General features: G+C 35.2%; 1 protein-coding gene across 1 annotated transcript in view; it reads right to left on the bottom strand.

The window, feature by feature from the left end:
• Window positions 1–18,086, bottom strand: part of HMCN1 (hemicentin 1) — a 691,072-nt gene that overhangs the window by 91,443 nt on the left and 581,543 nt on the right. Inside the window, exons 69-79 of the mRNA XM_007937695.2 lie at window positions 14,870–14,951; window positions 13,025–13,161; window positions 11,782–11,923; window positions 10,372–10,516; window positions 9,853–9,980; window positions 9,357–9,513; window positions 7,085–7,206; window positions 6,504–6,668; window positions 3,316–3,423; window positions 2,763–2,900; window positions 2,497–2,631 (exon numbers count right to left, since the gene is read on the bottom strand). Of these exons, the coding sequence (XP_007935886.1) occupies window positions 2,497–2,631; window positions 2,763–2,900; window positions 3,316–3,423; window positions 6,504–6,668; window positions 7,085–7,206; window positions 9,357–9,513; window positions 9,853–9,980; window positions 10,372–10,516; window positions 11,782–11,923; window positions 13,025–13,161; window positions 14,870–14,951 (1,459 nt within the window). The remainder of the gene's footprint in view (window positions 1–2,496; window positions 2,632–2,762; window positions 2,901–3,315; window positions 3,424–6,503; window positions 6,669–7,084; window positions 7,207–9,356; window positions 9,514–9,852; window positions 9,981–10,371; window positions 10,517–11,781; window positions 11,924–13,024; window positions 13,162–14,869; window positions 14,952–18,086) is intronic.

Genomic DNA, 18,086 nt, shown 5'->3' with positions numbered 1-18,086 from the left:
TTTTAGCAGTCCATGGTACTTTCAGCATTCTTTGCCAACACCACAACTCAAAAGCATCAACTCTTCTTTGGTCTTCCTTATTCATTGTTCAGCTCTCACATGCATATGAGATGACTGAAAACACTACGGCTAGGGTCAGGTGCATCTTAGTCTTCAAGGAGACATCTTTGCCCTTCAGCACTTAAAAGAGGCCTTTTGCAACAGATTTACCCAATGGAGTATGTCTTTTGATGTCTTGACTGCTGCTTCCATTGGCGTTGATTGTAGAGCCAAGCAATATGAGATCTTTGACAACTTCAATCTTTTCTCCATCTATTGTGATGCTGCTTATTGGTCCAGTAGGGCTTTGTCCTCAGCTAACTTCACGACCACTTTCTTTTCTCATAGGTTACCTCATCCAGTCTTGTAGCTTTAAATACATTAATTACTTCCAAATTTGTATCTTAGACTATACTTCTCCCATGTGTGTCACATTCATAATTATTGAGCTATCTACTTTGACATCTCCACTAGATTTTTAATAGTTTCCCACATTTAACACAATTAACCTAAAATAATGAGTCCCTTCTTCCAAATCCAATTCCTCTTCCTGCATTCTCTCATGCCACTATCATCCACTCAGTAGCTTAAACACAAAGCTCAGGAAACATCATTCATTCTTCTCTTTGCCTAACCTCCCAATTTTGATTCATCAACAATTCTAGTGATTACACCTCCAGAAATATCATGAATCTATCACAAACAACAAGCCCATCACATCTATCTTGCCTAGACAACTTGAACAGTTCATCAAGCTCTATCCTTGCCTTTTCTCTATACCATTATCTACACAGCAACAAAAGAGATCTTCTTAAAACCAAATTGGAGTCCTGTTTAAATCCTTGAATGGTTTCTTATTGCACAGAGAATGAAATCTTCGCGTAACTTACCTCAGTTCACCATTCACACACACACTGCCGTCGAGTCAGACCCGACTCATAGCGACCCCTCCTTGGGTTTCCGAGGCAGTATCACTACGCAAGCAGATTGCCCAACCTTCCTTCCGAGGAGTGGTTGGTGGGTTTGAACCTCCAGCCTTCTGGTTAGCAGTCAAATGCCTAAGGCACTACCCACCAGAGCTCCCAGTTCATCATTCAGGCCTCAGTTTACATGTCACCTCCTCAGGGAAGTTTAACCTAACCACTGATCTGAAATAGTCCCATGAATCTCCATTGTTCCCCCTCTCAGCCTTTATTTATTTTTCTTCATATAGTACATATCATTATTTTTAATTATTTCCTTCATTTGGTTGTGTACTTTTTTTTTCACTAAAAAGTAAATATTGTTAGAGACAGATCATGTCTATAATATTCAAAAGGTTCCCAGTTTCTAGCCCAATAAATACTTGTTGAATAAATTTTGAAAACAAAAAGAAATTAGATTTACAAACTTAATAAAAGTGAGTTTTATCATATTCATTAATTTATCATAGGAATCACAGTGTTTTGCCTCATATGCATGCAAAAGCTGGACGATGAATGTAAGGAAAACTAAAAAAAAGTTGATGGCTTTGAATTAGGTTTTGGTGCATATATTCCATGGACTGCCAGAAGAATGAACAAATCTGTCTTGGGGGAAGCACAGTAGGAATGCTTCTTAGAAGAGAGGATGGAGAGCTTTCATCTCATATACTTTGGACATGTTATCAGGAGGGAAAAGTCCCTGAAGAAGGACAACATGTCTTGGTAAAGTAGACGATCAACAAAAAAGAGGAAAACCCTCACAAAGATGGATTGACACAGTAGCTGCAACAATGGGCTGGATATAGCAACGTTTGTGAGGATGGAGGGGGACCAAGCTCTGATTCATTCTGTTTGTTATACACAAGCAATGACTCAATGGCCCCTACTACCAATAACAAAATCATAGGGAGATCATATCATATTGAAATTCAAAATCAGAAAATTGAAATTTAGTAGCATGGATCTATTTTTAGGTCACTTCTTCATTCACAAGCACAGTGCATACAAAATAGCAATATTATAGCTGTTAAATGTGGAAACAAAATGAAAGAAACAAACCTTGCTTTGTCTTTAGAACAATTTTTTTGTTTTTCCTAGCAGTTTGGTGAAACTGCTGTTCTGATTTGGTTGTTTAAATGGAACTGTACAATTCACTGTTCCCTAGTGTTTCCAAGGAAGTATTACAGAGAGACTGATTTTAAAAACTCACCTTAAATATGTACTATAACAAAAATGGAGTATCAAATGGAGGTTTATAGAAATCCCAATTATAATGTAATTCCTTGTGTCTTATACAAACAATGACAAGAAACAACTCATCTAATTTTCTTCTTCATAAAGATAATGTCAACTAGCAATGTTGAGAATTATGGGGGTTAGTTATGCATATATCTAAATATGCATATGTCTAAAACATCATTTTAGATATGTGCATATTTGAGATATACTGTTAAAAATCTCTTTGACATAAAACACAGAGATTGATTTTAAGTACCTTGGACATTTAACTTAATTTTGCCCAAGGCTGTACCAGCTGGGTTCTGAGCCACACACATGTAAGTGCCAGCATCCTCTCTGATCGCTCTTGAGATCTGCAAGCCGCCATTTGGAAGAACTGCGTGGTTTTTGCCTATACAGCAGATATTAAAGCAGAGGGGAAAACACATTTTTATTTTCATTTAAAAAAATAGTCATATGAACTTCTGAATTCTAAGACAATGAATTTGCCATAATTTTCTTGGTAGAAACAGTGATAGGTACCTGAAGTAATAACATTGATGCCTTCTTTTTGCCAAGTAATGAAAGGACTGGGTGTCCCTGTTGCTTCACATGGTAATAAAATGGGATTGTTTAGAATGACATCAAGTTCAGTTGGCTGAGGCTGAATGACTGGAGGTTCTATAAAAATCAATGAATAGAAATAAATAATAGCACCAGTTAATGGCAGAAATATGTATTGTAACCATAAGATTAAACATGGCCAAATCTGTAAATCCAAAATATTAGTCATATGATTATTCAAAAGAAAAGTAAACCTTCATAATATTATATACTTTAAAGTCATCATTATAACCAGTTTCTATTATAATACAAAAAGACTAGAAACAGGAAAGAAGGAAAATACTTTTGAGGTTCTGTGTGAATTAGCTTTTATTGCCTTTTGTATGCTATAGAAGAATATCTTCCAAATGTTCATATCCCTGAGATATTACAGTGACTCTTAGCTCTAGACAGTACTGTCTTTTAAGAATTACAAACAACTTAAAGGAAGAAAGAAATGGCAAGTTTTTAATGAGTAAATAACCTTCCATACCTTGGACGTGAAGAGTCACATGTCTATGTGCAGAACCAGCTGCATTCCTGGCAATACAAGTGTACTTTCCAGCATGGTCCAATTGGGTGGCAAATATTTCAATTGTTCCTAAGAAGAAAAAAGTTAAAAAATTACAATACATGTGCATCATTGTTTTTCTGGTTTGGCAGACTGTGTCTGTTTCATTCTTGTGTTTTCTGCACCTAGCAGAAAACCTGCTTGGCTTATGTTTATATCTGTATCCACTAAAGCACAGTACTTTAAAAACATTATTATTAACAGCTTTATTAAGGCATGCTTTACATACCGTAACATTAATCAATTTAAATGTACAATTCAATGATTTTTAGTATTCTTACAGTGCTGCACAACTATCATCACAATCAAATTTTAGAACATTTTTGTCATCCCAAATAGAAACCTCATGCTAATTTAGTCATTCCCTGGTACCATTTCAAATCCCTGACAACTACTCATCCCCTTTCTATCTCTACAGATTTTCCTTTTATGGACAGTTCATACAAAGATAATCATACAGCATGTGGTATTTTGTGTGTCACTTCTTTCACTAGGAGCATAATGTTTTTGAAGTATGTCAAAATACACGTGTCAGTATTCTGCACTTTTTTATTGTCAAATAGAATTCCTTTGTAAGGATTTGTCATATTTTGTGTATCCATTGACCAGTTGATAAACATTTGTTTCCACTTTTTGACAGTTGTGAACAGTGCTGCCATAAATGTTCACAGACAAGACTGTGTGGACATACGTGTTCATTTATTTTGGGCAGATATCTGGGAATAGAGTTGCTGGGTCATATGGTAACCCTTTATATTCTTTTGAGAAAGTTCCAAAGCATTTTCCTAGCTCAGTACTTTGTACTGGAAGATGGTTAATATGTATTTTAAAATATGAATTGTTAGCAGACTATACAGGTTTCTGAAATAGCCAACATACTTTGGCTTTTAAGCCAAATTGGATCCTGGGTAATAATCTTCTATTTTTTTTTTCTTTCTATTGAAAAAATATGCAAACTATCTTAGAATAATATGTGTACACCCACTCCTCACTTATTGACATGGTAGGTTCCAGTGAGCAGGTTGTTACATGAAAATCAGCATTTATGCAAAAAAGGATGACTGCATCAGATCACAAAATGGAGAAGGACTAACGCATTATATAAGTGTCAAATCACATCATTACATGCCAGCCAAATTATGTCATCATATAACTGTCAAATCATATCATTACACAACCACCAAATTACATTACCAAGTAATTGAGAATCATGGTTCAGCCAAGCTGACACATAACCTTAACCATCACAGACAGCATTACTCTTGTCTCACACCTTGGCACTGGTTACTGATAGATATATGTCATTAATGTGCAAAGTAGTTGGATAGTAGATTTTTTTACTATTGTCATAAAAGCAAAATATTGGATAACAAGACAGTGAATAAGTGAGGAGCCTATGTACATCCTTAAAGTCCCACAATATTAGTTGCTATTTTAGTTTATCTGTGATATACCTCCCGATTACAGTGTAAGTTTCAGAAACTCCAATGTGAATCACCTATACATTTAAGTGAATTTTTTCTCCTCAATACTAAAACTTCAAATTGTATAAATGATGATTACTAAAATTCTAAAAAATTACCCATCATAGCACTTATTACCTAGTTTTATCTGATAAATTATACAGACCTTGCAAGCAAAATTCTCAGTAAGTAGCATGTTTTAAACCCAACCCAAAACCAAACTCACTGCCGTTGAGTTGGAGCCAACTCATAGCGCTCCCCCCTTGGGTTTCTGAGGTAGTATCACTATGGAAGTAGATTGCCCAATCTTCCTTCCAAGGAGTGGCTGGTGGGTTTGAACTACCAGTCTTTTGGTTAGCAGTCAAATGCCTTAGGCACTACACTACCAGAGAATGAATGGATACTCTTATTTGACAAAAGGAAGCAATGTGGTATATTCACAGGCAACCAGTGAATTTGTAAAGCTTTAGGTTTAGCAAACATGCACAGAAAATGCCAGTTATCATGCTTACTGTATTCAGATCAGTCTTGTTAGTTGTTGTCGAGTTGATTCCAACTCATGGTATCCTTATATAGAACAGAACAAAATGTTGCCCAGTCTTGCTTTGAGTCCACTGTTATAGCTATTGTGTCATTCCATCATTGTTTCCCTCATTTTGATGGTGCTCTACATTACCAAACATGATGTCCTTTTCCAGCAATTAGTCTTTCTTGATGATGTGTTCAAAGCAAGTGAGATAAAGTCTCACCATCCTCAGTTCTAAAGAACAGTTTGGTTACATTTCTTCTAAGACTAATTCATTTGTTCTTTTGGCAGCCCAGGGTAAATTCAGTATTTCTTTGCCAACACCACATTTTGAGTGCATCAATTTTTATTTGGTTTCCTTTTTCACTATCCAACTTTCACATTCATATGAGGCAGTTGAAAAGACCATGGGTTGGATCAGATGCACTTTAGTCATCAAAATAGCATCTGTCTTTTAAAACTTAGAGGTTTCTTGCAGCAGATTTTTCCAACGCAATCTGTCAATTGATTAGCTGACTGATGCTTTCATGGACATTGATTGCTGATCCAAGTGGAATGAAATCCTTGACAAAGTCAATATTTTCTCCATTTATCATGATGTTGCTTATTAGTCCAATTATGAGGATTTTTTTTTTTTCCATGTCCAGGAATAATGCATCCTGAAGGTTATGGTTTTTCACCTTCATCAATAAGGGCTTCAAGTCATCTTCATTTTCAACAGGTAAGATGTGTTATCTGCATATCACAGGTTGTTAATGAGTCTTCCTTTGTTCTTTTTAAATGACTGTAGCTTGATCCATTTACAGGTTCTGCATGAGCACAATTAAGTGTTTTGGAATTCTCATTTTTCACAATGTTATCAGTTTTAGATTTTGTTAAATATTATCCAAAATCAATCTTAAATATTATTTTCTTGTTTCCAAGACTGTTTTTTAATATTTTTCTTTTTCCTTTTCCTCACTCCTCTTCCTACTCAATGCATTTTTTTTTTTTTTTTCCCAGATGTCCGAGTCCAGGAATGTAAACGTATTTTTTATTTTGGTGCAACAAAAGGCCTGGTAAGGCCACCCATATATAATCAATTAAACTGGTAGATGTTTAGTCACTGAACTTGGTCTTACCTGAGGGCAGAATTCTATAGCCGTCTCCCCTGGGAAGCAGTTTTATACCATTTCTGGTCCAATGAATTGAGGGAAATGGAACCCCTGAAGCAGTGCAGCTAATTACTGTTGGGGTGTGCTTGGTTACTAGGAAGTCTGTAAGCTCATCAGCTATGGAAGGTGGAACTAAAATAACAATAACAACAAAAAGAAAGATAACTATACACATTTCCAAACTTTACAGATTTCAAAAGCCTTGCCATAAAGCTTTCTCTCCTCTGATTGTAAATGTAACCAGAGCCTGTCGAGTCTATTCTGACTCATGGTGATCCCACGTGTGTCAGAGCTGAACTGTGCTCCATAAGGTTTTCAATGACTGGTTTTTTTGAAGGTAGACCCCCAGGCTTTTCTTCCCAGGTGCTTCTAGATGGACTCAGACCTCCAACCTTCTGATTAGTAGTCAAGCCTGGTAACCATTTGCACCACCCAGAGACTCCATGTAAATGTTAGGTAAGTGGAAAAGGAAGCTCTCTTGAGAAGCATAGGAAGGATGAAGTATATCATTATAATAACTTTTAATTCATATTCTAAACCAGTTCTACCTTGTACAGTGAGATCCATGGTTTTCTTATCCTCTCCGGCATCATTTGTCACAGTGCACTCATAGGTTGCAGTGTCATCCACAGAAGGGGAAATAATTATTAGTGAACCTGAAGAAAGAAGTCTAGGAGAGAGATTTCAAAGAAATGAGGTACTATATACCAAGTTTCATTTATTCAGTTGCTTCAACATGGTACTTCAAAATATGTATCATTTCTCTAATACTAATAAAAGTTTACGTTTATATGGTAATGTGTTAATAGAGCCTCAACCTTGACATTTAAGGAAGCAGTTGGGTAGAATGGATGAAGGGTTGTCTGAAGAGGGAATCTTGTATTTTCTGAATGATTATGACATTGATGACAGCCACTATTTATTAGCATTGAATAAATTCCTGGCACCATGATAAATGCTTTACATAAATTATCTCTAAATTTTACAATAACTCTGTAGGTTGATATTATGATTATATCAATTTATGGGAACTATAAAGATGGGAAGAATAAAACTCAGACTGGTTAACTAACTTATTTATTGCCACACAGCTAACAATAAGTAGCCACATTGGTATTTAACTATAGATCTGTCTGTCTAGTCTTTTCAACTACAGGTCTGTTGGTCATGTCTCCTTACATATGATGGCTAACTTCAAGGTTCATACATCAACAAATGATGTATGGAGGTCATACATAAATAAATCTTTTCTTTCATCTCTAATCAGTTGAAAGCCAAAACAATCTGGATCATTGAAAATGTTTAGGTGATTTAGTAAGTGTACACACATGATTTAAAGTTACTCTAAATAAAAAGATCTGTTTTCTTACTTCAAACTATGAACTGATTAAATAACTAGAAATGTTTTTATTTAAACATATTTGACATGGTTTTTAACTCAAAGGCATTATACATTTCTGCATAGTATATGCCTTTAAATCACTAAACCCCCAATCCAAAAGATAAAGAGGGTGAGAAGGAGAGAGAACTAATAGGGGTTCAAGTGAAATATTGCTAGTTTCATGTTTGCTGATGTATCAGAATTGATTTTTGTCAAGGTAGATCTATGAGAGCATTTGTTTTCAGTCCTATGGAAAATCCTTTGACAGAATAACTATTAATTCAGATATAAGAAATTATGTTCACCTAGGAGCTCTGGTAGCATAGTGCCTAAGGCACTTGACTGCTAACTAGAAAACTGGTGGTTCAAACCCACCAGCCACTCCTTGGAAGGAAGGGCAATCTACTTCCGTAGTGATACTGCCTCAGAAACCCAAGGAGGGGTCGCTACGAGTCGGGGTTGACTTGATGGCAGATGACAACAACATAGCATCAGAAAGGAGCCCTGGTGGCACAGTGGTTAAGTGCTCTGCTGCTAACCAAAAGGTTGGTGGTTTGAACCCACCAGCCACTTCATGGGAGAAAAATGAGGCTGTCTGCTTCTGTAAAGATTTATTGCCTTGGACACCTGATGGGGCAGTTCTACTCAGTCCTGTAGGGTCACTATGAGTCTGAATTAACTTGACAGCAATAGGAAACTACTAGTGATTTAAGGGGTAACTTTTGAAAACATATATTACCATATTATAAGGTATGGTAGTAAATAAGGAGGAATGTAAAACATTGGAAAAATGATGTTTTTCTTCCCCACACATGCTGCCACAGAGTTAAATTACATATCAAGGTATCAAAAGTGATTTTTTACATTTACAATTAAAGATTCTACTTATTTTTATAGAGTAAGTTGTTTTTATACCACAATTTTTTCTTAATCCATTGTTTTTATAAAAATTCATAAAACCAACTCTGACTCATAGCAACCCTACAGTTCTGGTGGTAGAGTGGTTAAGTTATTTGGCTGGTAAGCAAAAGTTTGGTGGTTTGCACCTACCAGCTGGCCGTGGGAGAAAGGTGAGGCAGTACGCTTCCATAAAGATTTACAACCTTGGAAACCTTATTATGGCAGTTCTACTCTGTCCTACAGGATCACTATTAGTCAGTTAAAAATTCATAAGGCACTAAAAAAATAAAGCAGGATAGAAATCTACTCTCCTGAGCTTATCAGAGGCCTTTGGTATGTAAAAGTTACACTTATAATTCAGAAAAAAAGATTTAGGTTTAAAAGCAAATTCATGTTAAAAAAATGTATACTTTCTACATACTACTTAAATCTTCATAATGTTTATATTTGCTGCCACAATCAATAGTTAAAATGTTGATTCTTATAAAAATATTTTTCTAAATAGCAAGGTGGGATTTTTAAATGAAATAATTTCTTACCTGTATGAATTCTGATTTTGATCTACACTAAGAAGATGGCCATTCTTCCTCCAAATGACTGATGGCTTTGGTATTCCAGCAGCCTCACAAGCCAGAGTAGTTTGAACATTTACTGTTACAGTTATGTTGGTAGGACCCGGAGCAATAGATGGAGGAACTAAAACAGTGTCATCAAAGAAGAAGAAAATACATTCAGCAAACAGTGTGCCATTTGAAATATTTCTGCAACAGTGGAATTAATCATTGGCCTCATAGTTATGAATACAATAAGATTCAGTGATACTGCTGTGATGGTGCTAACCCTGCTGGGGAGAAAACATGGCCCTTTATGTTCATAACATAATGTAATGCATTTAACTTGCCCCAAGGGTCAAGGTTACTACTTTTGGCTATTTGACCCAATGTTTTATTATATTTATAAATCTATTTATAAATATATATATATATTTTATAAATACAAATATATTTATAAAATCATTTATAGAAGTATATTTACCATGGACCTGTAAATCTATTCGCCTGCGGTCTGTTCCTGCAGCATTGGTAGCCATACACAAATACCGTCCAGCATCAGTGACATGTGCTGACTGGATAAGAAGGAATCCATTTTCCAAGATGGTATATCTATAAGAAAGATCAGAAGTGATGTTCCCTGAATCAGCCTTATCTGACTTCTCTTTTTGATAGAAGGCATTTTTAAAGACTTAGTCAAATATATTTGTAGTCCTTTTCCTGTTTTAGATGAAAAATATTTGCTAAATTTTTGGTGGAAGAAAAGAATATGATGCAAACGTGTATAGAAAATGAGCTTGTGGTATTGGATGGATTACAGTCATTGTGTTTTTGACATGAGCTTTAGGAATCATAATGAAATTCTCCATTTTGATTCTCATGTTAAGATAAAGAGACTAGGAAATTATAAATATAATAAGATCAAAATAATGCACTGGGAAAAGATTTAAGGATTTGTCTTTCAGTTCTTACAGTATTTTTCATCCTTTTCCAGAATTGTTACCTTGCAAGATTCCCAGCTAGAATAACTCCATCCTTTCTCCACGTTATCCTTGGGGCTGGCACACCTTCAGCGAGGCATTCCAATGTAATTGATTTATTCAAGTGGATGACAAGATTCTGGGGGCCACCCTTTATGTTTGGAGGAACTGCACATGAGAGACAAGGAGAAAATTCAGTTATACGAATAACATAGCCTACACTAAGACCTTGAAGAGGAAGGTAAGACAAGATTGAGCTTTGAGTCACATGTAGAGCTTTGTCTGCAGCTAATTTTGGTGGTGGTTGTTGTTGTTGTTATGTGTCGTCGAGTCAAACCTGACTCATAGCGACCCCTCCTTGGGTTTCCGAGGCAGTATCACTACGGAAGTAGGATTGCCTAACCTTCCTTCCGAGGAGTGGCTGGTGGGTTTGAACCACCAGCCCTCTGGTTAGCAGGCAAGTGTCTTATCCACTATGCTACCAGAGCTCCCAATTTTGGTTAGTAGAAATAAAATTGGCATTTAAATCTTAAAGTCTTACAGAAGATATCTTGTGTTTAAAAATAAAGCATTGATGGGGGAGGAGGATTTTAAATCCCTGATATGGTGTGCAAAATTTGGCTTTCTGTGAGGGAGGCTTCAGTGAAAATCAGCTCTGGCCTGATGTAAATTAAAGATGATATTTTTTATTCCTCTTTGGCCAAATAATGGTCAGCAAATGTTAACACTGGAAAAATTTCACTTTAAATAAAGAACAGAAAGTGGTCTGCTTTAATGAAATGCACATCTGTGATTAATCATGCAAGTCTCAGAGCATTTATTTTATTAAACATTGAGTTCATAGGGGAATAGAAAACCTGCATTTGAATTTTAGTATTAGAGGTACAAGTTGTGTGGATCACCCACTAGTCTGTACAATCTCATACATTAAAAATACAAAAGGAGTTCTCTTAGGGAAAAGTTCATATTATATTCCTGAATTTTGACAAATTTTACTATTCAGATTTTATCTTTAACAAAATTAGAGTTAGTCTAATGGTAGTCTCAGTCTTGCACATATATAAACGTATGCCACCATCAATAATAGTGAACTAAATTATGAACCACTTGTTATCCAGGGATTTAATGCATCAGTTGTTTCAATGACTCTGATGTGAATAACACAAAACATCAGGATGTATTAATAACAATCAGTCATATATTATTACCTATGAAAAAGTCATGTATCTTTAATTATGTTCTTTGAAATTGAATTAATTTAAAATATAGGTCTAATACAAATTGGACATCTTACTGTGTGTGTGTGTGTTTCAAAGAAAAAGATAATCACATGGATTCATTTAGCATGTTCATAGAAAGATAAAAGAAAGAATAATTCTTTGAATGCTCTTGGTTCAATTTTTTAATTGTAAAGCAATTATAATTTTTCTTACCATTTACAGTGAGAATAAATTCTCTTGTAGTCTCTCCTGCAATGTTGCTGGCAACACAGGTATAATTGGCTGTATCACTTAGATCTGCATTATTAATTTGAAGGTATCTCCCTCCAGATAGGATTCGCACACGAGGTGTTGCCTAGTTCATTCAGCAAGTAAAATTCATCATTAAAATGTCAGAAAAAGAGTATAAAATATTATTTTGTAATACCAAATGTAACTACACTGAACTGTAGAGTTTCTGTCATGTTTTGTCTGCTCCCTCACCATTATTCTGGTATTAAAACCCTTAAGAACTATTTCAATCAGTGTGATTAAGGCAAGCACGCAATCAGTGCTCCTGTTTCCTCTGGCCACAATGATCTACTCAAGGGTGGACAGATAACTTGGGCTGGATCATTAGAGCCCTCCTCAGGACTGCTGATGGAAATGTTGGAGGAAAAGTCATGAATTTTTTACTGAGATGCTGGATGTAAGGATGTCAAAATTCCGGAGGCAGTCTTTGTCACCATATGGGGACAGCCTGCTCTGAATCTAAGACAAAGAAAGCAGAGTTGGAGTGGGAGAAGGAACCCAGATGCCTGATTATAAGTTCTGTTGACTGTATTTTAACTTTTAAATTTTATGTGGGCATGGCAGTGTTTTTGGCTAATGAAAATTTCCAGAGTCGATTCTTATGATTCCTTTCTCCCATGATCGTCAGTTAAGTGCTACTAACTTAATGAGCCTCCCTGTAATTTCTCTTATCAATTAGCTCTTAAATGCAAAAAGATACCTGTGTTCCAGTAGACACACAGGTAATTTATGGAGTATTTTGAGTCAAACATCTGTTTCTTGGCCTATAACCAACCACAAGCTACCCCAGTAAAGGCTGAGAGGAGAAGGCCAATTGAAAGACCCTGTACCCACTGCTACTATGATGAATAACCAGTACCCATTGCCATTGAGTTGATTCTGATTCCTAGAAACCCTACAGGACAGAGCAGAACTGCCCGATAAGGTTTCCAAGGCTGTAATCTTTATGGAAACAGACTGCCTCATCTTTCTCCTGTGGAGTGGCTGGTAGGTATGAACTACCAACCTTTTGGTTGGCAGCTGAATGCTTTAACCACTACATCACCAGAGCTCTTTGAATAACCATATTATAATGTTATTTTTGTCTTGCCTACTAGCAAAGACTTCAGAGTGTTTTGTTTTGTTTGTTTTAAAACGAATCTTTAGAAGTTAGAGAAAGATTTACCTGTAACCATTCCCCATTTTTGAGCCAAGTGATTACAGGTGGGGGCACTGCATCTGATTTGCATTCCAATGTGACTTGTCTGTTCTGTAATACAGTGAAATCCTGGGGCTCATCAGGTCCAGCAATATTAGGGGGTACTGGGTGTGAGGACAAATGCACAAAAGGCTTTCAATGAATGATATATAAAATGATCCAAATTATCATAGGCATTCAACAAATGTTGTGTCCACTGTAATAAATAAAAGCTATGCATTTAAAATATCACTTGATTAATTTATACAATAAATAGTGCAATGGTTTTACTTTACTCAGCACTTTAATATACATTAATTAGTAAAATATTTCCAACAACCAAATGAATGATAGAGTAGGTGATGTAATAACATTATTATTACCATCTGACAGGTAAATTAACTGAAGCAAAGAGAAATAAACAAAAACAAACCCATTGCCATTGAGTAGATTCTGACTCAATGCTACCCTATGGGACAGAGTAGAACTGCCCCAAAGGATTTCCAAGGCTATATATCTTTACAAAGCTGACTGTCTCATCTTTCTCCTGTAGAGTGGTTAGTGGACTTGAACCACTGACTTTTTGGTTAGCAGTGAAGTGCTTTAAGCACTGTGCCACCAATGCTTGGGATCCCTTTTCTTTCTATGCATGGTAATCATTTTCTCTGAACATCATATTTAAAACTATGAAATAATCTTAACATTTAGAAATGTATATACCTTTCTATGTGACTCTTACATGCTGAATTTACATAAAAATTAATGACCGATCTAATTTGTGTGTGTATGTTAGGGGCACCAATTAAATTCATAGCTATGGGAATGAATGTAGATCTTATGTCTAGTTGTTTTTTTTTTTTTTTTAAATGTACCTTTCCATGAATAGTAATTATCATTTCTAAATCAAAATAGTATTGGTCACTGTCTCACTGGCCCATCTTTTCTAAAGGTATTTGGCAATAAGTTTCAGAAGTCTTGAAAGTGTGGTTTTTGTGTGTGTGTGCACTTAACCAAACAAGTGTACTTACAAAAACTTAAACAAATGAATAACTAGGGGAATAGGTTAACATATATGCACACATATGTCTATAACAGTATTGTTTATATTAGTGAAAATGAAGAAATAATCTAAACAAACAAAAATAGGGAACTGAGTAAATAGACGATGACATATTAATATAATGGGACACTATATAATCACTGGGAGCTCTGGTAGCATAGTGCCTAAGGCACTTGACTGCTAACCAGAAGGCTGGCAGTTCAAACCCACCAGCCACCCCTCGGAAGGAAGATGGGGCAATCTACTTCCGTAGTGATACTGCCTCGGAAACCCAAGGAGGGGTCGCTATGAGTCGGGTCTGACTTGACGGCACCTAACAACAACAACAACATATAATCACTAAAAATGATATTATGAAATATATTTATTCACATTAAAACATTTTAATCCTACTGTTAAGTGAGAGAAAGATCAAGTTAAATACTATATGCTGAATGATCACATTTCTATGACAAAACATTTCTATGCCAAAAAATGTCATCTTTGTGTAGTGAGAGAATAGATTATTTTTGTTTTCTTTATCATTATTACATTTGCTTATTTTAAATCAATGAATATGAATTATTTATGCAGGAACAAAACAACTCAAAAACTCAAATGAACTATCCTCAAAGAACACTTGATCAGTCAAGTATAAGAATTCAATTCACAAAATACTTATTTCCTAATGTATAAACATATCCCATGATATGCAATGAAGTTACCCCCTTTTGCCTAAAGTATGGCTTCTAAGAAGATGTATGGTGGACTGCAGGAACCTTTGACAAATTTACCGTGCACTCTCACTAAATATTCTTTATCATCGTCTCCTGCGGGATTGGAGGCCAAGCAGGTATATCTTCCTGTATCCTCCACCTATAAAACCCAAACAATGAGTTAAACAATGCTTAACATATTGTTTTGGTGATGAGAATAAATATCCATGAGAATCAATTATCTCAGTTGAGAATACAAGTTCCAATGAAAAATGAGGTATCCTTAAGGAAAAATAATGACTAAAAACTTAATAAACTGATTAACACTTGTGATTAGTGCTCTGATATTGATATTGATAGATTTCCATTGTATGTGATTGAATATATTAACAGGGTTTCAGTATTTGATCTCAGAATGCTTGCATGTTAGGTATATTTAATGATCTCAGAGAAAGGCATATAATATACCTAATATCATACATGACAGACTACATATTCAATGTTTATTGAAGAAATAAGTGTTTATGGTTTTAAATTATGAATTAAAACGCACAATTGGAGGCTTCCTGAAGAAAATGAAGTACGCTTGTTAAATATAAAACAAATAAATGTCATATTATTAAAGTAAAGCACATTAATCCCACATTTTGAATATACTTTGACATACATTGTGAAATGAAAGGGCTAAAATGTAATTTGGCTGTAAATAGGTCACTATTATTATCTGACTGAAAATGGAAATATTGTTTTAAAAACCCACATGCACAGTTTCCACTGATAGTGTTAGTCTTCATCCATATGTTTCATGTTGTGTGACACAAACCATGCATATGTATGTTTAAGGTATACTCTGGAAAATAGATGATCTTACTAATGTGAAAATACCATTTTGGAAAGTAGAAAAATTCTATTTTCATTTCTTTTAATACTTGGATATTCCTAGAATACTGGGAAATTTTAAATTCTTGCATTGGAGATTGACTGTATAGGTTATAAAAAAAAACTTTATTGTGAGCTATGAAAGCTCATTCAAAAAATTAAGGCTAAAACATTTGGAAAAATACTTAACTATAATTTTAGAAGAACTTCTCTCATACAGCCCTTCATTTATGAATTAAAAATGAAACACCATTGCCTAGAGAATAATTTCTGAAATTTTCATACATTTTTTTGTGGTGGTAAAAACATACATAACAAAACTTATGCCATCTCAACAATTTCTACATTTATAATTCAGTAACATTGATTAGATTCTTCAAGTTGTGCAACCATTCTGGCTACCTTTTCTCAAATCATTCTATAACCATTAATAAATTCAGTGCTGTGTAAGCAAAAACTTCTTCATTCCTTTCCAATCCTGGTAACTACTAATAATCTTTGGCATCTATATATTTGCTTATTTCATATAAGTGTAATGCAACATCTGTCCTTTTGTGATCCACTTATTTCTCTTAGCATCCTGTTTTAATGGTTCATCCATGACGTGGTATGCATCAGGACTTCATTTTTCTTTATGGCTGAGTTGTGTTCTATTGTGTGTATTTACCACATTTTGTTGATCCATTTATCTATTGATGGGTATTTTGGTTGTTTCTACCTTTTGTCTATTGTAATCAAGTGCTGCAGTAAACACTGATGTATAGATCTTGGTTTATGTTCCTGCTTTCACTTCTTCTGAGTTTATACTTAGGATTGGAATTGCTGAGCCATACTCTAATTCTATGTTCAACTTCTCTGAGGAACTGTGAAACTCTTCCACAGCATCTGTGCCATTTTATATTCCCATCAACAATAAATGAAGGTTCCAGTTTCTCCACAACCTTGCCAACAACTGTTGTTTTCCTTTTATTTATTTTTTCCCAATGATTGCCATTTATATATGAGTAAGTTGGTATCTCATTGTGCTTTTTATATTCATTGATCTGTATCTCTATAATTGCTAATGAGGAGCTTTCATGATGTAGCAGTTAAGGCATTTGGCTGCTAATCCAAAGGTTAGTCGTTCAAACCCATCAGCCTCTCTGCAGAAGAAAGACTAGGCAGTCTACTTTGGTAAAGATTTACAGCCTTGAAAACCCAATAGGGGTTGCTATGAATTAAAATCGACACTATGACACAGTTTTTTTTTTTTTTTTTTTTAATGGCTAATGGCGTAGTGTCTAAGGCATTTGACTGCTAACCAGAAGGCAAATGGTTCAAACCCACCAACTACTCCTCAGAAGGAAGACTGGGCAATCTACGTCCATACAGATACTGCCTTGGAAACCCAAGGAGGGATCTTCATGAGTCGGATTCAACTGGACAGCAGTGAGTTTTTTGGTTGGAGTGATGTTGAGCATATTTTCATGTGCTTGTTGCTCATTTGATTATCTTGTTTGAATTGTTTGTTCAAGTCCTTAGTCTTTTTTTGACTGAGTTGTTTGTCTTTCTATTGTTGAATTGTAGAGGTTTTTAGAGTATATTTTGGATATTAGACTCTTATTAAATATATGGTTCTTGAACAATTTTTCCCAATCTATTGGTTGTCTTTTCATATTTTAAGTCCTTTGATGAGCACAAGTATTTTCTCATCATATTCTAAAACTATTAAACACTAACTCTTCTCTGCTAACCCAATGAATTACCAAAAGATATTGCCCTCTCCACTTACCTTGACTTAGCCAAACTTGAACTGTCATTTCTGGCTACCCTTAAATCCTCTCTCCTCTAAGAAATATTCCCTGTCAACTTATATCAGGATACCAGCAGTCCTTTTTTTGTAGCTACATTTTTTGAAGTGTGTTCTGTTAATAGGATTACTTATGGTCAAGCAGGTTTCATTAGAGTAAGATTTTGCATGTGTTTACATGCATCACAGCTCACAAAGAAGGGTAACACAGTATGTAAACTTTTGAAAACCTATTTGGTCACAGAATTTCTTTTCCATGGAATAAATCACAGCACTGACTAATGTTCCATTGATGACGTTTTACAAAACTCTTGTATTTGCTACACAATTTGGAATTTGCAAAGCATCCATCATGTGCCCAGCAAAACCATATGTACTGATACATAAACACACAAAAAAAAACAAAGCCCAGATACGGAAAATATGATGTCGTAAGTGGTATAACAAAGGTATGTGAAAACTGCTGTGAAAACACAGAGAAGATGAAAAAGACCACTCTTGGGACTTGATCACATTTAATTTTACACATCTATACTATATTACACTTTCCCTTGTTACCCTCCCGAGAGGGACCATGTCTCTGGGAGCAAGGTAAGCACGGGCGGGCTTGTGCTTACTCACTGATCT

The sequence above is a fragment of the Orycteropus afer genome, unplaced genomic scaffold (genome assembly GCF_000298275.1).
Source record: "Orycteropus afer afer isolate SDZICR_OR568_19922 unplaced genomic scaffold, OryAfe1.0 scaffold00043, whole genome shotgun sequence".
Classification (NCBI taxonomy): Eukaryota; Metazoa; Chordata; class Mammalia; order Tubulidentata; family Orycteropodidae; genus Orycteropus; species Orycteropus afer.
Note: the sequence above shows the minus strand (reverse complement) of the source record. Positions and strands in the feature narration are given on the sequence as shown.